At 44.1% G+C, this 25,490-nt stretch overlaps 1 protein-coding gene across 2 annotated transcripts in view; it reads right to left on the bottom strand.

Moving 5' to 3' along the window:
- LOC142584669 (U8 snoRNA-decapping enzyme-like) overlaps positions 1 to 25,216 on the bottom strand; it is a 69,406-nt gene extending 44,190 nt beyond the window's left edge. Inside the window, exons 1-2 of one of the 2 annotated variants that reach the window (XM_075694840.1) lie at positions 24,781 to 25,130; positions 3,488 to 6,343 (exon numbers count right to left, since the gene is read on the bottom strand). In XM_075694840.1, coding sequence (XP_075550955.1) covers positions 5,879 to 6,343; positions 24,781 to 24,978 — 663 coding nt within the window. In that variant the 5' untranslated portion in view covers positions 24,979 to 25,130 and the 3' untranslated portion in view covers positions 3,488 to 5,878. Of the gene's footprint in view, positions 1 to 3,487; positions 6,344 to 24,780 lie in introns of those variants that run through there. The other variant, XM_075694839.1, reaches the window with a different exon arrangement.
- Positions 25,217 to 25,490: the final 274 nt, after the last annotated feature.

The following is a 25,490-nucleotide window of genomic DNA, read 5'->3' as shown; positions in this document are numbered from 1 at the left end:
CATGACACGAATAGAATTTCTGGCATCGAAGGTCGATGATTTAGAAAACAGAAGTAGTCGGAATAACCTAGTAATTTATGGATTAAGTGAGAGCTCTGATGAAGATGTTAAAACACTTGAAGCAATAGTGCGAGACGGTATACTTAAGAAGATTCTAGGAATAGAAACTCAATAGAACGAGTTAACAGAATCGGTACAAAGCAAAGCCAAATGACACGCCCCGTTATTATCAGTTTATTTAAACTTCGCTGGAAAAAAAACAAAAAATTATCAAAATGCTTCAGGCTGAAAAACACCTAGATTTCAATATCAGAAGATTTCTCGAAGAAAGTACGCGACACACGTGCTAAATTATAGCGTTCAGCAGTAAGTGACAAGGCGAAAGGGGCAAAGGTATCGCTGGCATTTGATAAACTAAAAATAAATCACAAAACCTTTAGATGGAAAGAGTATGAGGACCGAAGAATTGAACTGTCTAGACCGATAACTTCTGCACACGCTGGCCCAGCAGCTCGTGATGGCACGTGACAACGTACTAAATGTATCAGTGTTATCGCTGAATGCGCGCAGCGTAGTCAATAAGTTCAGCCTACTTAAATGCATAGTTGCAGCCCATCAACCGAACATCATAGTCATCACGGAAACCTGGCTTCAAGAAGGCGTCCAGGATTCCGAAGTGTTTCCACCTTCTTATCGGCTCATACACAAACACAAAGAATCGCGGGGGGAGGTGTAACTGTCGCCCAATTAAACCTAACATAAGATTAGTTTTAAACAGCAAACCTGACAGTGAAAGCGTATGGTGCAAACATATTTAATGCAAAAAGCTTATTTATGGGTGGTGTGTACCGACCTCCGAATGCACCCGCTGAATATCTAGACGTTATGCACGATTACATTGCACAACACACTAACTCCCGTTCCAATATTATCATCACAGGTGATTTCAATTTACCAGGAATCAACTGGACTAATCTTTCGCACAACAGCTCTGACACGAAAAGTGCTGGATCACTATTGTTTATGTCATTTAATTTCTCTCTAGACCAGCTAGTTTCCGAACCTACTAGAATAGCTGGTCCGTCATGTTCTGTGCTTGATTTGATGTTCGTAAGCAGCCTATCTCAAAATAGCACATTAAACGTTGAACATGGCATTTCGGATCATAAAATGAGAGTATTCTCCTGCCAAACTATAGGAAACCGTGAACGCGTTAAGCCATCGATTGCTGTTATTAGGGATTACTCAGGAGCGGATGAGAATGCTATCTCAGAATATTTAAACGCCTGTTTTCTACAGTTTTCATTACTTCTAGACGTAAATGAATTACGGTTACGCTTTAAGAATATTGTACATTTTAGTGAAGAAAACTACATTCCCTCCAGAAAGAAACGAGTGAACAGAGAACATCCTAGGGTATCGCGCGATATAATACATGTAAAACGAAAAAATTAAAAGAAAGCGCAGAAAGAAAACCATACGTGACCTTCAAGATCTCGTACACTTGCTACAAGATAAGATACAAATGGCCAAGGAGCGTTTTTTTCACTGTTATTCTGCCTTCTTACATGACGAATAAAGCACAAAATTTCTGGCGCTACCTATCGAGGGAGCGGCACGCCGTAGTGCATATTATAGTATCGTTTCAAACGAGACTGTTGTTCAGCCTGACGTCATAGCAAGCAAATTTAATGAATTTTTTCAATGGGTATTTAACAGAACTACCTTTAACGGCCCCTCTACACGGTTTCAGTTCGACGATCCAATGCCTCAAATAGATATCGACCAAGAATGAATTTTTAGACTCTTGCAAAAACTGGATGTAAAAAGAAACCCTGCGGCCCTGATCTTATATCAAACGCATTTTTGCAAGGACATGCCGTTTGGACGTCAAAATACTTATACGTAATTTACAGGCGATCCCTGGAAACTTCAGTGATACCTGAAGACTGGCGAATGGCCAAAGTACTGCCTGTGCACAAATCTGGCTCTAAACTCTACGTAAGTAGCTATAGACCTGTTTCATTAAAACGTGCATCCAGTAAATTGTTCGATCATATTACTTATAAGGCCATAATATTGCACTTAGAGAATCATAACCCACTATACAGCTGGCAACATAGATTCCGTTCAGGTATAAGTACTATTACTCAGTTAGCTGAGATAACCCACAATAAAGCTACCTAAATAAATACCAGAAGCGAAATGGATGCCATATTTTTAGATTTTTCAAAGGCCTTTGGTCTTGTTCCTCATCCAGATCTTATTACTAAACTAACTGCCATTTGTATACACGAGAAAACAGTATCATGGATCAAGAACTATCTCGAAAAGAGAAAGCAATGCGTAGCTATGGATGATATTGTGTCTGATTACATCAACGTTTTTTCTGGTGTGCCACGAGGCTCGGTTCTTGCGCCCCTCCTATTTCTGGTCTACATCAATAATATTCGTTCATGCGTTCAGCCGCCTACTCAAATGCGCCTATTCGCCGATGATTGCGTAGTGTACATAACAGTGAATACCAAAGAGGATCAGGTAAAACTAAACGATTCGTTAGCTGCAATACAAAGTTGGTACAACAAATGGGGCATGAAACTGAATGCAACAAGAACTACCAGTATCTCCTTCACACACAAGAAAAATGTGCTACAGTTTACATACGCAATAAACAATATACCGCTAAGAAAATTCGATGAAGTCACATCTCGGAGTCACTCTTGGTTGTAGCACGGTTGTAGCAGCAGCAGTTGCATTCTCAAGCACGCATCTAAGCAAACTTTCTTGGTTTCGCAGGCTAGCTGCATCGGCTGTCCCTTGGATAGCTGCGGTGACTACCTGGCTGGTCATCCTTGCATCGTACACGTGCCTGCGCGGCGCTGACTACCCTGCTGATCTCGGCGCGCACTCCGCTGAAACCGCCCCCAAGCTGCACTCTACGCAGTCCGGATTCCTGTCATAAAAGCCGTCCCGACGAGAGCATCACTGTTGTAGCAGCAGCAGTTGCATTCTCAAGCACGCATCTAAGCAAACTTTCTTGGTTTCACAGGTCGGTTGCATTTATTACTCTCGATATTTTTTTTACAATTTCTCAAGTCCTGCAACTGCTGCTGCTACTGTTGTTGCTGCTATCGTTTTTCTCTGCTTCTGTGCTCACATTGTGTTCACTATTTAGCCGTCCTCTTAATGCCGACAAATGCTGAACTTTGTAAGCGAGTGGACGAGCTAGAAGCTATAATCAAACATCGGTTGAATGAATTAGTCGACCGGCTTGTTATTAGCACACAAACTAAGCTTCAGGACACAGGATTAGACGTCGGTGGAATGAGACCTGAAGTTGGTCGCATGGACGACAGCCTAAAGCTTCTAAACGAAGTAGGCGAGTCAACCCGATCTCAACAGCTTGAGTTATCTGCGGCAAACCGCGTTCTGAAAGCAGGAAACGACGCCCTTCATAGGAAGGTCGCCGACCTTGAGCAATACTCAAGATTAAGTAACTTAGAAATAAAGGGGGTGCCCTGTACCCAGGGGGAGGATTGTACTGCAATCCTGACTGCCATCGCCGACAAAATCAACTGCAGTCTCGGCCACAGATGTCGACACAGTTCATCGCGTACCAGCAAAGTCTGGTCAAAAGAATATAATCGTGCGCTTTTGCTCTCGGTAAAAAAAAAACTGAATTCATGAAGAAGGCGCGAAAGGCCCGACTGAATACCCGAAGTGTAGGGTTTTCAGGGGAGCACTCACAGGCGATATTCATCAATGAGCATCTATCGCCAGACAATAAGCGTTTGTTCTCCAGGACGCTTGCCTTAAAGAAGGAAAAGGGTTGGCAGTTCATCTGGACGGAAAACTGTCAGATGAAAGTGCGGAAATCACCCGATAGTCGGGTATTTCGCATAGCTTCTGATTCTGATCTATCTATCATTACCTAACTTTGCATAATCCTTCCAACTTTCAATTTTTAAATTCTGTCCAATGGCTACGTACTTTTTACCTGAAGAACTTGAGGCTTATTTTTCATCGCACTGCCGTTCACTAATCCATTTCAATGCGCGAAGTCTGCAAAGTCGTGCTGTTGTATCAGACAATATATTGGTCTCACGGGTGGGTTGGTTAATGACTTGGGTCAGGTTGTAATCAAGTGTCAAATTATAGAATTTCGTTGAAATGTGACAAGGTGATGATAGTTGAGCCCAGTTGATTAAGGGATAATTAAAATCTCCCATGAGATAGATGACATCGGTAGGACATAGCTCAGTAGCCTTAGTAATACTGATGCGAAGCTCATTGACTAACGAATGACCAGAATCTGGCGGACGGTAACAAGCGCCTATCAATAACTTAACAGAAGATATTAAACAGGCTGCCCAGACAATTTCGAGATTTGGATCGGTGTTAACTGAGTATGACGTCATAGCCCTGTTTCTTCCTAGAACGTCACCGCCTCTTTTATCAATACGATCACGCCTGTATATGTTATATGAATGTGCATCGGGAAGAATTTCATCGTCTGTCATGTTAGGATTCAGCCATGTTTCTGTAAGAATGACTATGTTCGATTCACTATCGTATAGGACCGAAGATAGCATATCGCCTTTTCGCACGAGGGTGCGCATGTTTGCATATGATAGTGAATAATGACTTGCACTCGACTCGTTGGAATAATTTGCACATTTACTGAGGCCTAGCTATCTGCTTGTGAGCACAACACTATCTGCTATGTGCAGTTTATCAAAAGACAACCTGAAACGCTTGTTTCGCGCCTTCGCAAATTAGCAACGTTTTTTCTTCGCATTTCGAGCGAGAAATCTTCCCCGATGGAAGAGGAAGTACGCTTCAGTTTACGTGCACATGAAAGAATGTGCACATTGTCCTTGAAATACGTTAATTTCGCTATAATTGGTCTACGTTTCTTGTCATCATACTTCACTAGTCTGTGTACTCACTCAAACTGTATGCTTGTTGTAGTTATGCCGAGCTTCTCTGAACAAAATTGGATGATTTTTTGCTAAGATGCTGCCCAGTCTTCGTTACGATCGTCCACCATTCCAAAGAAAAGAAGATGGCACCATCACAAGCAATTCTCTGCGTCATTGCCCCTGGATATTATTCATGAAAGCTGTTGCGAAACCGAACAAAGAGGATGTTCGCGTGTGCCGACATCGTCAGAAAGTTGATTGGCGATATGTATATATAACATAAGATGCATAAGTACCCGCCATGGTGGCGTAGTGTAGTGACTTTGGTGTTGCGCTGCTAAGCCCCAAGTTGCGGGATCGAATCCCGGCCGCTGCAGCTGCATTTCGATGGATATGAAAGAACACATGTGTACCGTGCATCACATGCTCGTTAAGGAACCCGAGGTGGTCAAAATTAACCCGGAGTCTCCCACGACGGAGTGCGTCATAACAGTCGTGGTTTCGGCACGCAACACCCCAGAATTTATGACATAAGTAAACATCCTTCATGTGTACCATTCAAACGTAAAAGCTTGAGCAACGCTACAAGGTACTACATAGAACAAGCAATCAATTTAAATGGATTTGACTGATCGACCCGTTTTCATCGTGGCTTACAAACCGCACAAATAGGCCAATATACGCCCCACGTTGCCCATCAACGTGGGAACATTAGTTCCCGCCCGTGGTCCTCTAGAAAGACACACACACACATTTACACACGCACACGTATATATATAAACAAGTGTGCGTAATATTCGATCGTTCGCGCGCCGGCTACAAAGAAGGCAGGCCCGTACGGCAATCAAGCCAGACAGGCTAAACTTGATCATCGCTGTCCATAACTGCGCCAGTTTACCGGCACCCGCATCGCTCCACAGCGTAAATCCGGCAGAGCCCATTCGTTTCCGCGACGGCTACCTGCTCTTGGCAAACGCGGCCTCGCTCTGGCCGAGGGCCGTGCGCGCCGCGGCCTCGTCCAGCAAGCGCAGCCTGACGGCCGCGTAGAGCAGCTGCTCGCGCGCGGTTCCGGCGAAGCGCTGCGCGAGGAACACCGGCAGGCCCCGCACTCCGTCGGCCATGGTGTAGAGGGGCACCCGCAGGATGCCCAGCGTCTCGTGTCCGTGCTCCCGGCTGCCGATGGCGGCGCGCTCGGTGGCCAGCAGCTCGTCGGCCGACACGCGCAGTGCGTAGAAGTGGCACGCGAAGCGGCGCTCCTGCTGCCGGAAGCTGATCACGTGGTCGCTCTCGGTAGCCCAGAACCTAGAGGTGTCCGCGTTCAGCTCTTCGCGCAGCTCCCGGTTCACGGCTTGCGCTGGGCCCTCGCCCGGGTCCACCAGGCCTCCAGGGAAGCCCAGGTAACCGTCGAAGCGCACCACCGCCTGCGCAGCACTTAAGCACCTCGCATATATGCTTCACAAATGAGCTTCCCAGTTAAATACAACCCCTAGGAATGTTTGCTAAAGTTATCAGGCAGTTGTTTACCGATAAAAAGGGCAAGGCATCACCCGTTTTTCATCTCGCACAAGTACAGCAGCAGTTTGTATAGTTTAGATGCGGAGGAGATAAAAAGGACAAGAACGCACATAATCGGGCAGTGCGAAAAAAAGAAATTTAAATGAAAACGGAATCATTCGAACACCACTATCACCCGGAAGGTTTTGATAACATCTCGCTGATCCCTTTTTGCGAAGAGCAACCATGCATGCATGCGTGATGTGGGCGACTCGCAGTGCAGTTCAAGGTTAGGCAGTGCAGCGTTGTGTCCATCATACGATGCAAAAGTGCAGCGTCAATGCACCATACTGTTAATGGTGGTGGACGGAAGAGGAAGGCCACTTTGAACGACGCGGATACGTGTAATCATAGGGTCAATGATTGCATGAAATTTTCGTCTAAGCAACGGAACCTAACGGAAACAGCCTAGGCCGATCCCACTGTTCACTCGCGCAAAACTCGTCATGCGTGCATAGCCTCGGCAAGCCACCGCACCCTCCTGGCAGAATGCGCTCACCTTGGCAACTGCGTTCAAGTTGGCTACTAGTTAGCCTGGCACATCTGGAGCAGGCTACAGTCAAGCTATTGTTTAGACGTTTTTAAGATGCTAGCACTTGGTGTGTTTAAGCTACACGAAATAGCAATTGTGAAGATGTTTAGTTAAAAAAAATATGTAAAAAATAGAGTGAAGGGGGAGGGGCCGAGTCGATAAATTTTGTAAGCGCGCAAGTCACCTGCAAGTTTCTGAAAATGTAGGGGGATACTTGCATTGAGCCCATTAGCCTACTCCCCCAGTATTATATACAATACCAAAATAATCCCCAATAGAATAAGGGCAACACTGGACTTTAGTCAACCAAGGGAACAGGCTGGCTTCAGGAAGGTATATCATGTCAATAATCAGGTTGTCGAGAAATCCGCAGAGTACAATAAGGCTCTCTATATGGCTTTCATAGATTACAAAAAAAGCATTTCATTCAGTAGAGATACACGCAGTCATAGAGGCACTGCGCAATCAAGGAATATAGACCGCTTACGTAAATACCCTGAAAAATGTGTAGAGATTCCACAGCTACCCTAATTGTACACAAGTAGGAAGATACCAATGAAGAAAGGGGTCAGACAAGGAGACACAATCTCTCCAATGCTATTCACTGCGTGCGTGGAAGAAGTATTCAAGGTACTAAACTGGGAAGGTTTAGGAGTAAGGATCGACGGCGAATACCTCAGCAACCTTCGGTTTGCCGACTAAAGTAACTGCGTTGTTCTTTATTTTTTACTTTGACTCTTATTCGCCAGGACACGTTGAGCATCTTCAATTCTTTGTGTTCACTCTACCCGCGGGCTGCCGGAACTAGGCAGTGCGCCTGCGTTTTTTTCGTGTTGCCCCGACCACCGCGCGGCGCACTTGGATGCACGTTCGTTTTTCTCTGGCTGAGTGTATTTTCGCCTGGCAGAGTTTTGGACGCTTTCTGCCTAGCAGACGAGAAAAAGAAACAATTCATTGTCGCTTGCCGCCATCATTGCGGGGACTCGACAGATTGCAACGCGTTCGCTTGAGCTCAGCCTCTCCGGAAAGTCTCGTCTCGCCGGTGTAGGATACCTAACAGTATGCGTATGGTTCTCTGTGGACCAAGCGTCTCCCATTTTCTTCGAAATCCCTACGGTAGCCACTTCAGGTGCCCAATGTAGGCATTCAATTGTGGCCGACATGCTTTCCTTCGCGATTTTTTTTTTATTTCGGTGCCCTCGGCCCAAAAAGAAAATAAAGACATTGTTGCGGCGAAGCGAATTGTCGCATCGTGAACGTTCAATTTTGTTACTTCTTTTGCGGAAAGTAATGGGCCATGGAACACTTCAGTTGCCGGATACTTGTAGTATTGCGATAGCAATTATATGGACACTCCAGGCGCATTCTTGCCTTCGCCATCAGGGCATGTACTGTGTAAAGTCCAAGGGCGATAACATTGTGACCACACGCAGCATGCTGCATGTGCGAGTGAAAGCGTGAGGGTGCGGGGGGAGCTGAGCCGACGATGGTGGCTCAGTCTTGTGTGCGCAAGAAAGAAAAACGAGGAGAAAGCGCGCTGCCTCCCGTCGCGCGCGATACATCAGGGGGAGTGGAGGGAGGAAGGCGGGGGGGATCTGTGAATCTGTGTTTGCGCAACATGTTTATTTTACTTGTTTGACGCACTACATACAGTGACTTCTTTAGATAAGCAGATTTATTGGAGACTTATACGTATACTTAAATATCTTGTTGCGAAGTTTTGTGTACACGTGCAGCGAACTTTGTTTCCAGTGACTTTTATGCCCTTTATCAAGCTCTATCATCGCATTTGTATATCCCATTGCATCTTCGCATTTCTAATGTACGAGGGCAAGTCAAATGAAAGTGAGCCAACCCACACGGCGCAATAACGGTTCGGTTCATTATCTGCGAGGCACGCGCGTAGCACACAGGCACTTCTCTTTTATAAAAGTGCCACGCAGGTGCGAGGATAAATGTTTTTTAATGCTCTCAAACACTAAGTAGAACAAGGTTGCGTGACATAGCGGACGCTCAGAAAGTTGAACAGCATGGTGTCGTGAGGTTTTTGACAACTGAATGAGTTTCCAAAGGAAATTAGTAGCCGTATGGCTGCTTTTTTAGTTTGAACATTGCATTTCATTTGCCACTGTGAAGCGTTGGAGCATACAGTTCAAAAAATAACGTGAAAGTTGCAAAGATGATCGAAGACCGGACGAAAGCAACCGTGCAATCACCCCCAACACAATTTCAAAGGTTGATGAGCTGAATAGACAAGAACAGATGACAAGCAATCTTTTTTACAAGTTGTCATTATAGCAACACAAGAGAGTGTGCACATCACACCACCAGTACCTAGCAAGCAACAGCATTATACCGTAGAAGAAGCCAAAACATTAGGCGAAAACCTATACTAAACTAGGGACTGTATTAAGACGTTTTGGAGCCTTAAACTATTTCTTGGGTTACTCTGTCTAATTGCTTGTACTGAACTGACGTGTCCTGCAAAACAGTTTGCATTCGCATTTGATACAATCTGCAGGAAAATATGAACAAAGGGCTGCAATACTCTAAGGGCCTACTATTGAAGTTGCAACCAGTCTTCCCAGTGTACTGCAGCCTCAGGAACATGAGATGTGGTACACTGTACCATATGCACACAACAAATTTTTATCCATGGGCATCTGTACACTGTGCTTGAGCAGGACTGCGCAACTGGCTGTTTGTTCGTGACTGAAACAGCTACGTACATCAAGACTGTATTGGGAAGCCACCATCTTTTTCAGTCAGTGTAACAGTCCATAAACATATGGTTTTCCATGAGCATTTTGTCTGCCACACTTTTCTTTGTCGTTTTTTTTTTTTGCACTCCAGCTTTGATGGCTGCAAGACACTTCAGGCTGGCTGAAGAGACAGTGGTAGCCTAGTAGGTGGCCTCACAAAGTTATTTTGATTTTTAAGAGCCAACTTGCTTTGGACAATGCTGAATAACACATCAAAAGGCACGGGATTATTGACAAGGTTAGAATGACTTTGAAAGAAGTTTGAGGCTTCTTTTTAACTCTGATCTGTCTGCTGAGACGAAATCATGTCAGTTTTGAATGAAGCAATGTTCAGGTTGGAAAACTGCAAGGCTGTGTGGGTACTCAAACACCATCATTGCTTCATATAGCTGAAGTTGCTGTGACATCAAGGCAGAAGCAAATGACATGGCAAAGGAAAGTTTGGTGGGCAAAGGACTCTCATTGGCAGTTATGTAGGTTCAAGGGCTATTGCACTGAGTAAGAAAATGTGTTCCTGATACAGCGTGAACAGTGTTAATGCTGAAGAACAAACTGGCACCATCTCTCCAGTCCTACACAAGCACGTGCACAGAAAGGGATGCCTGTTGGCCTTGAGGGCCACCACTGGAGGGATCACCTGCTATCGCTATGACATAGAATGTGACATCAGATGATTATAGTTCACACCTTTGCTGCAGCTCGCTGGCTGGGCAATTGAAGCCTTGATTGTAAGGATGAAAAGTTTCAATCACAAGACAGCAATTTAGTTGCCAACTCTTACAGCATGGTTCACTACTCAGTGCTGCAGTGCTGAACGTATTTGACCAAGCCTGGTGCGAGTTCTCATGAGTACCCATGTTCAAGCTGGCGCTAGATACTTAGTTGATAAAGTCACTGAAAATGAAATTTGGTCATCGAAAGAGTCATGAAAACGATGCACACAAGGCTTGTAGCGTGCTTACTTGGTATGACCTCAGTCAAAACACCCTGTGTAGAGATGCTGGCAAAAGTGCAGCAGAAGCGTGGATTGAGGAGGCAAAAATATAAGCTGTTCAAGTTCCACATATAACAGACTGATAATAAATCGTCGTTCAGCAAGAACTCCGGCAAAAGGGGCAAGCCGCACTCCCCACAACGAATGCTATAAAAACAGTACTGTTATTGCAGCAAAATTGCCTATAGCTCTTTTGTGAAAGACCATGCCAACCGAATAACCAATACAAAAGCATCAAGTTGCTCCAATAAAAGCCTTGTTACGCTACACACCAGACTGGGATGTAAGGTCTAGGTTGTTTTGTAGCCAAGATGCCCACAAGCAATGCTTAAAACATGTAAACACTTGGAAGTAACTGTGATTAAACTGCTGCCATGATTAAACTGCTGATTAAACTGATTAACACTTGATAGCTAGTATCACACAATGTTTTCTATGCCACGGAAATATTCCAGCACGTGGGGGCCACAATGCTCCTAGAGGCCAATACAGACACAGGGCGCCAGCAAGCATGGACTAAAGGTTTTTCCGTTTGCATTGATGTAGTCTACCAGATTTGGTTTTCTTGGGTGCACAGTCACACTGGGGTAACAATTTTCTGCCTGAATATTCATCGCAGGGAGCACTGCAGCCAGCTAAAGCGAGTTTTTTGTTCACACCTTGCCACAGATGCGGCAAGATGTAGACTTGACCCATATTTCTAGACACATTTGTTGGGTTCAAGAAAGAACACAGAATAGCTTATGAACTTTATTCCTTCTAGATTTAAGGCGTGCGGCCAAGTATTATCCATTGTTTTAAGAATTTTACCAAACAGGGAAAGATTCTTTCTTGAAAGTCTTCTCATATCGGCTTGATACCGTCCTTGGCTTAGTATGGGTGCATGTGCTGTGGCTTTGTTTTAGTCTGTTTAAAAGGTCGTTTTCCTTTTGAGTGTTCCAGTCGCAAGGAAATCACAAATATATTTTGATTGCAGGCACTCTTGTGACATTACACAATTCCTTTACATGTTGCAACCAAGCTTATTTTTTAAACACATGCCTTTCTTTCAGCATGAAAAAAACATCTTGGAATATCGTACAAATGCATAAGCAGCCATTTTTGCCTTGTTTCATCTAACTGAGAGGGGTGAAAAGTAATAAAATATTCTACTTTCGTAATTTTTCTACCATGTGTACAAAATGTCTTAATAGGCATGAAGCAAATTTGCTTTTATCACTAGCCTATTACAGAAACAAAAAAAATGACAAACTGAGCTTTTAAGGGGGCCCTCAGAAGGGCCCAGTCCGTGCGTCTTCTCTTCTAGCGCCATCGCTGTGAGCGCAGCTGAGCACATCTGCAGCCTGCGCACCCTGTTCTAGAGGTGATCTGCTGCGTGTGGAAAGACTAGACGTGCTGATATGGCGTGGTATTATGTGCAGTCTTCCCATGTGTTTAGTACACGGGGTTGCATAATCTGTAGTTTCAGAGATGCATTGAAGTTTGAGACAGACAAAGCATTTGCCTCCACTGCCAGCACTTTTCATGATGGTGTCGTTCCACTGCGTGTGACAGTATCAAAGAGGACAGGGTGGATGCGAAAGGAAGGCTGGGTTTGCTTCATGCTACATATGTGAAGGTACCGTTAACACACCGTGAAACCGTATCTTTGGTCGCTGACTCTCAAATTCAAAATTTTTTCTCATTCAGATTTGTGTTTTCTGACTGGCCCTTTCCGTGGGAAAACAATCCATTTGCAAATGGACTTATTTGGCTAAACAGTCGAATCTGAGTACAACAAACCAAATTGCTGATTTTACTGGATTCGTTATGTTGGGGTTCCTTTGTATATGACTCCAGAAAAAGCCAACCATTGTCTGCTCACACTCCGCCGCGCCCGCCCATGTAGGAATAAACATAATTTTGGTTGGCCACGATGCTTATCGGTGTAGTAGCTGTCGTGTGTCCACCCATAAACAGTTTGTTGGCTTCCCGAAAACCTCAAAGAACAGCTGTATTTTACTTATGTGCGTTCACTAATCAAATAAGTACATGTTTGCTAGAATCCCCATAATATTGAGTTACCTGGTCTGCTTGAAAATGTTCAAAATATGGCAGTTAGATTTGTAATAGGAAGTCATACTAAAAGGCTTTGTATTACTGAGAGTAAGGGTAAGCTGCAATGGCAGGATTTAAAAGACTAGGAAATCTCTTCAGTTACAATTATTTCAAGCATATACTGTTCCAAACATGTAGAGATAGAAATTCATATCAGGCTATCATCATACCTCACAAGAAAGAGATTACACTAAAAAGGTTTATTAACTTCCTTTTACTTATAGGTGATGCCTCACATTGTTTTTTCCTTGGACCAAAGGGACTGCAAGGTATTTCAGCCTGCAAGTGTTTGCATAGTTTTTAAAGATAATTCCCTCCCTGCTTTGTGTGCTTGATTTGAATGTAAGTTACATTACACAGAATGTATACCCCCCCCCCTGCAATGCCAGTACAGGCGAAGCAGGTACTAAATGAATAACCACGAAAGGATTTTGGAGCGAGAAAAAATGGCATGTGCAATAAAGATGTGCGTAGATGTCCCGTTGGTGTTGCTGTCAAACAAGAAATTATGATATCGAGGGACTGAGCAAAGTAACTACATGTGTACTTGCCAAACTATAGCTGTCATTTACACCTTGATTGTGACTTAGCTACCAAAAGAAGTTTTTTTGTCTTGTTCTTTTTCTGTTAAAATGTACTTTTTTCTTTGTCTACTTTCGTTTGGGTTTTTGTAGCTATATCGTGCACATGTGACCAATAATGCCGTGTGGAAGTTAGTGGTTGTTGGTATTTCTCACTGCCTGTCGTTTGTTCAATGTGTGTGCTAAATTCAATAGAGCACCAACCAGTATAAACCAGTGTGTTGAATTTGTTTCATTGTTTTAGTACGAATGATCTGACTGGTTATGCGCCCAAATAAACAATTAGATTATGAAAACAAAGTTCATCAGAACATGTCATGCATTTTACTTATAATTACCCTATTTGAACTGCACAACCCACATATTAAGGCATGTAGATTTAAGTAGAACGTCCTTTTGCAATCCTTAGTTCTGAACAGGTGAGAGCAGTGCTAAGGACACAAAGTGAGTCCACATAGATAAATGGCATGGTGCACTGTGCACTGACTAATAATTGATGTGTTTTTGCAACAGACAAGCAGATAAATATCCAGTAACGCCTTGTCAAAGGCACGAAAGCACATAAAGAGGCAGGGGGTGGTCACATACAAATGTGTCGTGGTTTCAGGTTTGTGAACAAGCATACCACTTTCCTGTAACTTCAGAGAACAGGTGCTGCGCTGACATATTAATCTTTTTTTTACTTGTTATTTTGTGGGATTTGATTAGTTTCTGGGTTAATGGTTGCTGCTTTCGCTAACATGTTGCACTTGTGAAATTTGGGCTGTCATCTGCACTGTTTACAGTGTATGTACTCTTATGGTCACATTATAGTGGTGCTTAATCGTGAAGGCTCTCATTCAAATATAAGCTTGTCTGGTCTACATATGCTTTTCTTCATGCCAAAGGAATAAGATATACTATGTTTGCGTCAGAAGGAAAGAAACTGAGACTGGTGTCTATTATTGCACATAAATCTATGCTTAGTTGCATTAACATTTTTGCATACTTTCAGCAACTTATTTGGTGCATTTCTGTAACATTCACACTCTGGCTTATCCACTTAGGTGTAAGGAATAAAGGCAAAAAAGTAAATCATTGCGGTGGATTTAACTTAATGCTCTTGATTCTTGTTACCTTCTTGATAGCTTTTCTATTTGGAAGAGCATATGTACAAAAGCATGTTTTGACCAAATAGGTTGATATTGGCAAGGCTTTGCGAGCACCACTATAACGTGACAAAAGCAGTGTGTGGCCATTTGGTTATACAAATTCTGGTGTAATGACACCACAAAAAGTAAACAAAGAAAGATATGTACACACATGACAAAAGCACCGGATCTCACTTCAACCTTTAAAATAAGGAAACAGGCAATATTTAATAACAGGTGGAGACATGATGTGATGATATCTGTTAAAAGAAATTCTTTATGCAGTGCAACTAATAGATCACTGATACATTCGTCATTCTTTTTATATGTTGCAAGCCACAATTACCTTGCATGTTGTCAGGTCGTAATACCTGGCTACAACGCAAGTTTTGTGGAACACAGGACCGCAGTCACATTCTTTGCAGTATTTAACATTGTGTGAGGGAGGATTGTTTCACACGGATGACTCATACTCTCTCAATTTCCCTGATTTCGCATTAATAGAGCATCCCATCTGTCTAATGTAGACACGGCCTTATGATGGCAGCAGACTACACAACGCTTGCGGCCTAGCTCACTAGATGCATATTGTGCTTCAAGCCACAACCAACCTTTTCCTTTTTTTGGCTTCTGCCTTTTATTACAGCACAAAACTCTCCTAACAAGGGCCTGAGAAAACAGTGATTTGCGCAACTAAATTAGGCATGAATATGGAATATAATCAATGAGATGAAGTAAAAAAGTGGTTGCAGTTGTTTCGTATGCATTTGTAATTTTCATGTGTAATTGTGTAGCTGGTCTCTACGGGCAAAAAATTTTTTTCTGTATGAAACATGTGAAGAGAGATTTGCTCTGATGAGAAAAAAAAGACAAGCCAGGAAAACAAATTAATTTGTTGCGTGCAGCAGAATTTGCAGGCGGTGCACTGTGCAACGGAGGTTATGTACAGTCAGCCATTCCTATCCAGTCATGCTTGCATTGCATACACACATTGTATTAATTTGAGATTGCGGCTAATGAAGTTTGTGTGGAATAACTCTCATTCGCACATAGTGATGCACTGCAAAATAGATTGGTTCGTTCCTGTGTTCTTCAAGACTCTTAGCCAGAAATTATGAGCAGATGTACATAAGATAATTAAGCTTTGGCAGATTAGCACGAAAAGGACAAATGCATCAGTCATTCTCAGTTACATTGCACGAAGAATTTGTTTTTGAATTAATGACATCACCTCCTGTCACTATGTGTTGTATATGATGTCTGTTTTCTTATTAAAGCGAGAGTTGAGGTTAGGCGCTTGTGTTCTGCATGTCTTTGTCTTCGTTTGCTTCTGTGGTGCCATTACACCGGAATAAGTCCATGACAGGAGCTGCTAGTCTATGCAGTTATACTACATTGGGCTCAGTACGCCTGGCGGCCTGAATGTGACGAGTGCGAAGTAGCAGTAAGAACTTCAGAAGGGTAGAATTTTGTGTCAGTTGGTGGTGCATATTACAGTATGGTGAAGCGCTATAGATGGAACAGTGTGAGGCGAGACAGATGGGAAAGTCCTACAGACAACTGTGAATGTTTACTGGAAAGTTTTGGTGCAGCGGGACAATGCATGCGTTATCCTGGTGCAGCAAAATTTGCCAATGTTCATAGTTGTCAGTAGCACTTGCCCATCTACATTACACTTCACCGTACACTAGTAGCAGTAACAACAGCAACCAACTGACCCGAGCAATAATCAAAGCCCACAGAATTGCCAAATTGTAGGAGAAATGTTTCAGTGTAACACATGTTTTTGTTAACTGACAAGTAAATGGCATACATGTCTGCGAACCGATGATCAGGTGCATTTTTCATGCACATACATTATTTTGTACAACTGCTTCCTGCTTTGGTATTTTATGGCTTTTAGGAAGCATTCCAAAGTACTTAACTGTTTGTTATAAAATTGAATCTGTTCTCAGCCAGCACTATGTGGCATTACTGTATAAGCCCTTACTTCGTCAGTGTCCTTCGCACTGTTCCCAACTAAATATGAATAACCAAATAACCATGTTTTTAAATTTTCAGATTATGAAGAGAATACTCTTAATATATACTTCATTAGAAAAATTTTCTCAATTTTAGGAAGAAGTCTGGCTGGCCCCAAGCCTGGTGCAAAATGAAGAAATGGCACTCCACATCAATTCACATTTACTTGTCGTCATAGCCAGTCTGTTAGCTTAATTTTTGGTTCTTCCTATTGAATTCTCAAGAAAGGTACCAACTCTCATTCATTGAAAACAAATTTTTGCACTTGGGGATGCAGCCATGCACAAAGCTTTTGAGCTCATTAATATCTTTATTCTTTAAGGAAAGTGCAGCTCCTGCGTGGAGCAATAGGTTGAATAAGACGAGGGTAAATGAAAAGATGGCGAAATTAGTCATCAACAGTTGTCCAACAAAGAAAGTCTCAATCTGGAGCCAACATCTTTGCAAGAGAACTAAATGGCTCCAGCCTCAGACATTCGTTGTTCAACCTGGCAAGTCTCCTTCTCGAAATATTTCCTCTAGCCTGAGACCTATATCCATTCCACCCCCCTCGACCAACAATACACCTATACATTTGGCAACCCATGGAAAGGTAGCAAATTCACATTCAAAGGAATGGAATGTAGTGTGCACCCTGGAAGGTAGCATGAACAGTATTTTATTTACTTAATGAAATGCATATTTGCTATCCAATTACTTCATTTTGATCCCCATTTTATAATTGGACAGCATGGTTCCTCAGAGAGAATAATAATTCGAAGCTCACACAATTTTGCTCCTTTATGCCCGTTAAATCTGTCCTGGTTGCTACACTATCAGCCCTGTCTGCAATTGCATAGCAGTGTTTTGAGTATGCATCCAAATTCAAAATAGTTAGGCTTCTACCTCAGAATGTCTGCTACTGCGTTGCAGCTCGAATTCTATATCTAGGGGGTCACTGTGATGCCATGTGCTTTTTAAATAAGACCAATATGCTATTTGAAGGGCAATTAAATGCAATATCAAGTGACCTCAGCTCGGGGAATGACACAATTGGAGGTCAATGTGATAAGGAGGATTTGATTTCCGAAAATAAGGCACTTAAACGTGAGAAAACATGACTAATTTCATCTAAAGATGCTGCTATTGGATATGATGAGGGAAGGTACTTGTTCGTGGCTGCATTTGCAACATGTTACATTGCTGGCTTTATATATTGCACTGGGTACAGTGAAATGTTGCTGCTTGCACAATATTCAACTAAACATGGTAGCCATGCTAAAGTGTCCATGCAGAACACAACTCATCCACTATTATGGACTACAGTGGAATCTCGATAAACAAAAATCTCTTCGAAACTGCCGCTTAAATAGGACACCATCCTGATAATTGGTTGGCTCTCTGCAATGTCTCTCAGTAAATATAACGCCTGGTAAATGGAACCAATTTCCCGGGCACCTTGAGGCTCCATTTAAAGAGAAAATATAGAGGGGATCCTGTTTGGAACTTTCGTAAATCTAGTCTTAAACAAAACCGCATTTCAGTGGGAGCGAAATGCAAGAGCAGCCGTGTACTTAGACGGGTGCTTGTTAAAGAACCCCAGGTTGTCCAAATTAATTCGGGGTTACTCGCTATGGCATGTCTCATAATCAGAAGGTGGGTTCTGGTTCGTAAAATACGATAATTTTTAATAGCTTGCTCAGAAATACAGCACTAAATTATGTAGCTTGTTTGTGTGATGAGTACCAATTTCTTAATTTAGTACTTTGACATTTATCATATTTGTGTGCTAGTCCATGCAAAATACCACTGATCGCCCTCATTATACGAGCCACTGTTAATTAGGAATGGCTTAGTCAAGCAACTTAATCTTACAGCACAAACACCTAAGACGAACCACAGAATGAAGATACGACACACACTGGTGCTAACAACTTCTTTATTTCTTCGTCGTCAATGCAATATAAACCCTAGGCCACACTACCGCGCAGGCACTCAGATTACATTACAGAGATCTGCCAAATTATCACATACGCAAACGTAGGAAGTCAAATTCAGATGGATGCAGGGACAAAGATATCATACTAATGCATTTATCACCCTGCCTTTTTTGTGGTAGGCCTCTAAGGCAAGCCGCACATGCTCATTCTTGCTTTTGCCAAGAATCGACGTCCCATCAAGTTGTGCCTCACAATTGTTGCAAGAGTTTATATGCGCACCAAGGTGCGCTCCTCTATCTACATTTTTGTTTACTTGTTGCGCATGTTCCCTGAGTCGCTCATTGACGCAATGCCTTATCTAGCCAAGCTATGTCTTACCACATGAGAGTGAATGGTATAAACCACGCCGACCGCGCACAACATGTGTGAAGCATCATGCCGAATTTGGCATCCTCCTCTGCCCTCTCCGAAGGTGCGGGAGCATAGCTTTAAAAGCTTGTTCGGTGCAGAAAGCGCCAAAGGAACACTATGCCTGCAAGCAACTTTCTTGAGTTGATAGATGACCTTATGTGTTTAAGGGACCACGCAGGGAACATGCACAAAAAGTAAACAAAAATGTAGATAGAGGAGTGCACGTTGTTGCGCATATAAACTTTTGCAAAAATTGTGAGGCGCGACTTGATGGGACGTCGATTCTTGGCAAAAGCATGAATGAGCTTGCCCGACTTGCCTTAGAGGCCTACCACATAAAAAGGCAGAATGATAATTGCATCAGTGTCTAGCTTTGTCCCTGCGCCCATCTGAATTTGAGTTTTGAGTTCCTACGTTTGCATATGTGATAATTTGGGAGATCTCTGTAATGTAATGTGTGCGCCTATGCAGTTGTGTGGCCTAGGGCATATATATGCATCGACGACGAAGAAATAAAAAAGTTGTCAGTTAGCGCCAGCGTGTGTAGTATCTGCCTTTTGTGGTCCGTCTTAGGTGTTTGCGCTGTAAGTTTTAAGTTCAGAATTATGTACCAACTAGGCCAAATGAAGTTTTACTCTTAGTCAAGCGAGCTCAGTATATAGTCTGTGCAAAAGTGTGGAGTGTCAGTACAAAGTAACAGTTCAAACACATGGCTCTGTAGTTACAGTTCAGTATGAAACGAGATAAGATTTCTTAGCATTTCTTTCATTTACTAATTTCATTGTGTTAGGACATGTAGAATACTAGCAACTGGCATGCTTACAATGTACAGTGTTCTTTTTTAAAATCCAGACAATTGTTTTACTCGGGCAGAAATGTGCTTTCTTTTGGGCCCGGAAGTGAACATATTATATTTCTTACATTTGGTGCAAAATAAATTTTCTTCACTGTCAGTGTGTGTCTCGTGCATTTTTCCTTTCAGCAAGTAGCAACTGCTCTCGAAGGCGTTTTCTGGCCTCGGAGGCACTGCCGATAAGCTAGGACGACTGTATAAAAGCTTTGCAAAGAGGGGCTCTGTGATCAGCGAAAGGAAAAAAAAAATGAAGACGTGCGGTGACGGGTTCATTCGCCATTGGACCACGTGTGCGCGTGACTTGGTCGATTCAGCGATGGCCCTGTGCCGTCGATTGGACCACGTGTGCGAGCCCGCGGCGAAATGCTTCGTAGCGGTACGCCGCGCCTATGCAGCAGCAGACGGAACACCGCAGCCCAAGGTATCGGACGCGGGCGTTCGCTCCGAGCAGGTGCGACGACTGCTCGGGTGGCAGCTCACGGACGGCCGAGTTCCCTTGAGCCTTGATCGCCGGCGTTCGACATTTCGGCCTGCGGTGTTCCGTCTGGTACTGCGTAAGCACGTGACCCGCGCCACCATGCATTTCGCTACGAGCTTGCCGCACCTAACTAAAATGCCTTTAATTCCTTCACAATACTCCCATTGTACCTCCCTGTCAAATGGGGGTGAAGTGGGCGTATTACGGTACCCCCGTTGTGTGCCCAATTAATGCCCACTCAATGGGAGTTTAATCGTACGCCCTTTCAATGGGAGCAAAAAGATGTACAAAAGGGAATGCGCTAGAGGGCAAGCAAAAAACGCCCGTCTGGGTGTTTTTTTGTTTACAGTGCATTCCTGTTCTCTAAAATTTATACTTTCTTCCCCTCCATCGCACTTTTTGTTGCTAAGAAATTAATATTAAAAAAAAAGAACGGGCAACAGGACGTGCATACGTGCATAAAGTTTTCTTCCATCCCTGAACTTGGCACGACAGCAACTGGACATCACATCAACCACGAAACCCCAGTCGCCACACTACGCCGTCTACAGCCAGTATTGGACCACCAGCGGTAGTATACTAGAATAAGGGTGAGTGGGACGAGCGGCTGAGGAGGCGCATGCTCTGCATATAGTAAGTCTTAGTAAGTTCGCATTAGTAAGTCTTGTCAGCGCTTGTCTGTGGTATTTGTTTCCTTGTGTCCTCGTCTTTTTCGCGCTGTTTCACCTCAGCTCTGCACATAGGAGGAATCATACGCAACGCGATTGAAGCTAACCCGGTGGCCCAACACGTGATGACACGACAAATTTCGCGGTTAGTTTTAGTGCTTCCGCTCGGCAGGCAGAGCCACGGCAGGGCAGCTGAACAAGCGCGCACCGAATAAAAACTACTGGCGTAGCCAACGGGAACCAAATGTCGTTGCAAATATTGATTCATCCTCCATGATCTCGACGCAATAAGTCACGTGTTGGGCCAACGCTGTGGCTTCACGGAGTGTTCGCTGCAACGGCTGGCTGCGTGACGTAATGCTCCCTTCCATATTTTGCCTTCCTCCACCCTTTGTTGCAGAGAGGCGCGCGACGACGAGAAATGCTGTGGCGGGCGTCAAGGTCGCGCCGTTGGAAGCTGCCGGCGATACTTCTCGGAAGGGTCGTTCGTACTACGCGCGCTGGTATAGGCATTCAGACCGCTTGCGTGGCGTTCATGATTGCATATGACATGCATTTATGCCTTAGGAATGATGTCTTTCTTTCTCTTTATTTCGTTTTATTAATTTTCCTTTTTTGATGCCGCTCAGTGACTGCACGTGGATTGCGGGAGCAGTGTCGACTTTAATTCTGCTATGGTATTGTACTGTTACGTTTGGAGAACAGATATTTTTTCTTGTTCTTCAAGCAGCATGGATCTCTAGTGCACATTTCTGCGCATATAATTTTCCGTGAGCAATTCTTGCGAAACGCAGACGGAAAAATATACGTAAACTTCCTACCTCCCTCCCCTTGCCACATTAAAGAAATCAAACACATCTGCCCCACCCGGTGCCCTGTACTCAAATTTACAGAATCTATTCTTATAGGAAAAGAAAAAAAAAACTGCAGTGCCAAATTCCATTCATGTTTCCACCTTCCTCGCGTAACAGAATACGCAGTTAATGGTACGGGTTCTCTTATTGCGGTCGGACATCTGGCGCCACAAACAGTTTTAGGTAGCCATTATATATGCTTAAACTATTAATCTAATTCATGCCTGAAAAAAATTTGCAGCATGCTTAAGCGTTGTCTTCAAGATTGGAACGCGATAGCATTCAACGATCCCTGACAGCTTCCCGGCAACTGCAGTTTATGTAACCGTAACGCTTAGCGGGCAGCGCTGGCGGCGAACGCAATGCACGAAGGCGAGCTTTCTGGCCGAGCCTCTTTCGTGGGCCATCGGGGCGGTGGTGCTGCGAGGAGCCGAGCACCGCTTTATGGCGGCTAGAGACGCTGGAAGCAAGGTTCGTGTTCGAGTTTGCACGTAACAAAATCGTGTTTTCTCGTATATTTCAATTGAAGTCGGACACTACCATGTTTGTAGGTTGTGCGTAGGTCGTACTGTACAATTATTTTTTGTGCGCATTTTACTTTCGCAAATCGAATCAATTTAGTAACGTTTTGGCGTTACACGGAAGACCCGTGTGGTTGGGTACGCATGGTACGCAATAATTTCTTTTCAGTCAAGGACGGTTGACGCTGGACGCGGAACGCCGATGCCGGAGTTCCGACAAGGGGCCCTTAACGCCCTCGCATAAAATGATAAATAAGAAACAGCAACAACAAGCGGCGCGGCAGCTTAATTAGTGGCTATATAGCGGATAGGGCGTTACGCTGCTACACTCAAGCTCCCGGGTTCAAATCAGGTCGCGGGATTCGATAGGAACAAAACGGAATCACACTCGTGCATACTTCTGTTTAGGTGCACGTTAAAGAAGCCCAGGTGGTGAGAACTGAACAGCGTGCCTCATAACCACATCGCCAGAGCGAAAACGACAGAATTTGTTTAATTAAAGAGACGACGGTAGCTGCGTCCTTCGGCATTTTTCTAGGGGTGCATGTAAACGAAAGAAATTATTCTCCGGTCTGATTTCTGAGAAAAATGGATTTACGCTCATCTTATATATCTCATAACTCAATGCAATGGCGTTCCCAACTGAACGTACGCTCAACTAAGCAGCTTCTGTATTACAAATGGTTGCTTTTCGTTATCCGGTGCACTATCATAAGGACAATAACGAAGCAATTAAAGCAACGGCATGCATTAAATACACGTAGAAATATTTGTAGATCTGCTGTATTCGTTGAAGAAGATAAATTTGGTACCCCGTTGGGTACCCAGTGTTGATGTGATTGTGAGGCTGTCAAAAAAATATTTCCCTTTCCTAAACCCATTTAGCAGATTTACAGGCTGCCCCGAAACGGGGCGTTTATACTGAATGGCAGCTAGGAACTTATTAAGCAGAACCGATTAGAACCTGTCCTTTGATTATCCGGAGCTGGTGCGCCTCTGCGCGACAACCAGTGCTCTTCAGCGGCACAATCATTTGGAACTGAATAAGAGTCCTCACTTGCATCGTCCCCTCAACTTCGAGACTTCGAAGTTGCTGCTATGCGTAACATTCGAATGCAAAAGGCAATTTGATAATTTTTCATAGTGAATTCTGAAGTCGAATACGATATGAATAGCAAACACCATTCGATTAGTCTATATGTTTCTACTTCATTTCGCCTGCTGGCACGTTGAAGGATGTCGCCAGACAAGCCACGGAGATTACATTGGTAAAGACTTCCAGGTCTCCCCGATTCAGTCTCTGTACAAAGCAAAATCTTCACCCTGACCCTGTTGTGCATATTAACGTCTAATATTTTACCTTGATTCATTATCTGGGAAAGTCGATTGCTTCATCTACGGCTGGTGCAGCTTTTAAAAGAAACACGTTTTTCCATGTCGGGAGTTTTCACTTTTTCAATCAGTAGATTTACAATATTTGATAATTTTTCTCATACACAGAAGTCGTTCATACATACATATGTCTATGTACCCTGAGACTTACCTAGAAGTGCATTGGTCATCTGCATCTCTTCGCGTGACGCATTTAATAAACCTGGCATATTTCACTGTAATACTGCTTTCCTTGATCATTGTCCCTGATCAATATTCCACCAACAAGAACGCGGGTAAAATGACACGGTATCAATAAAATTTTCTTGCATAGCTTCGTGTTGCCGATAGGCAGCTTCTGTAGCAAACATTACGTGTTACTCTTAGAAAACGGTCATAAAAAGAGCAGTTCACCTGCCTAAAGCTACAATTGGTACCAGCCAATAATAGTCGCGAGCACAGGAGAGCAAGCTAAACCATAGGAAATTGCACAGACTTTCTGCGAAAGAAACTGGGCGTCCGCCAGCGTCCGCGCAACGAACGCGCGCTCGCTAGCAGACGACACACTCGACAACGACAGCAAAATGGAAGACGTCATGTTGTATAACCCATGTCTAAAATATGTATATGTAGGAAAAGACGTCAAAATCTTGCTGTTGAAACAAAGCACCATTATAAGAGCGTACGCGAACTCGGTCTGCGCCCGCCGGGAAATTACGTTGAATATCCGGCGAAGCGCGTCTCCGCCCCAATGCAGTTCGCTCACAGCGCCCTCTCGCAATTTTTCCACACGCGGCGCCTCCACAGGAGAGCGCCGTCCGGCCATTCCACCAATTGTGTGGTGCACTTGAATTGGAACTCTGAAACAAGCATGTGCAGAACTTTGGGCGATAGGGCGTGGATTTAGGAGACCACCATGTAAGCGCAGGCTAGCATTTTTTCTGGGGTAAAGTGCTCTTCGTTTAGGGGTGTTCGGGTTGAGTTGAATCATGATATAAAATAGCCTAAATCAGCAAGCAGGCGCACCCAGCCGATGACATTCTTGTCTACAGGGAATTTAAACGGAACGCGCTGCCACAGAAACCGAAGGTGGCCAGATCGTGGCGCTCACCAGGATTGTTGCTTTCTGCTGGTAGCGCTGCATAACGAGCACGTCGGCAGGAGCCCAAAGCATGGCGTGCGCTGCGTTCCGGTATCCCGTGGCCAGGGCCTCAGACAGGGCGCACGCCTCGAAGCCGTTCTGGTTCAGGTTCAGGTTCCGTACGATGCTCAGATCCAGCGGGTGCTTCTCCGGCTCAGCTTTGTCCATGGCTTCGCACTGCGTCGTCGTCGTCCGTGGGATTCCCCGTATAGCTGCAGCGTTCGCAAATTGGGAGAGGATCCAGCGCAGCGATATTGTTTCAGCCGGCCGGTGGAGCCTATGTGTCACTAGAGTGTACCAGACAACGGTTGAATAGGTACACGGCGGTCTCCCGGTGAGGCGACCCGTGTGGAAAATCTGTGCGAGGGCGCTGCGAGTGAACTCGACTGGTGCGTAGACGCGCTTCGCCGCTTTTTCAACGCAATTTCGCTGCAGGCGCTGAAACCGATCGCGCGCGTACGCTGGTATAATGGTGCTCTATTTCAACTGCAAACTCATATTGAAACCTTTCTGCTGCATATAGATATTTCAGACACGAGTGACGTCTGCAATTTTGCTGTCGTCAAGTGCGTCGTCTGCTCGCGAGCGCGGACGCTGGCGGACGCCCAGTCTTTTTCGCAGAAAGTCTGTGCAGTACAATTTTCTATGGCTTTATTTGCTTTGGCGCGCCCACGATTCTT

Source organism: Dermacentor variabilis, chromosome 6, assembly GCF_050947875.1.
Source record: "Dermacentor variabilis isolate Ectoservices chromosome 6, ASM5094787v1, whole genome shotgun sequence".
Classification (NCBI taxonomy): domain Eukaryota; kingdom Metazoa; phylum Arthropoda; class Arachnida; order Ixodida; family Ixodidae; genus Dermacentor; species Dermacentor variabilis.
This window is presented reverse-complemented; position numbering and strand designations above follow the sequence as displayed.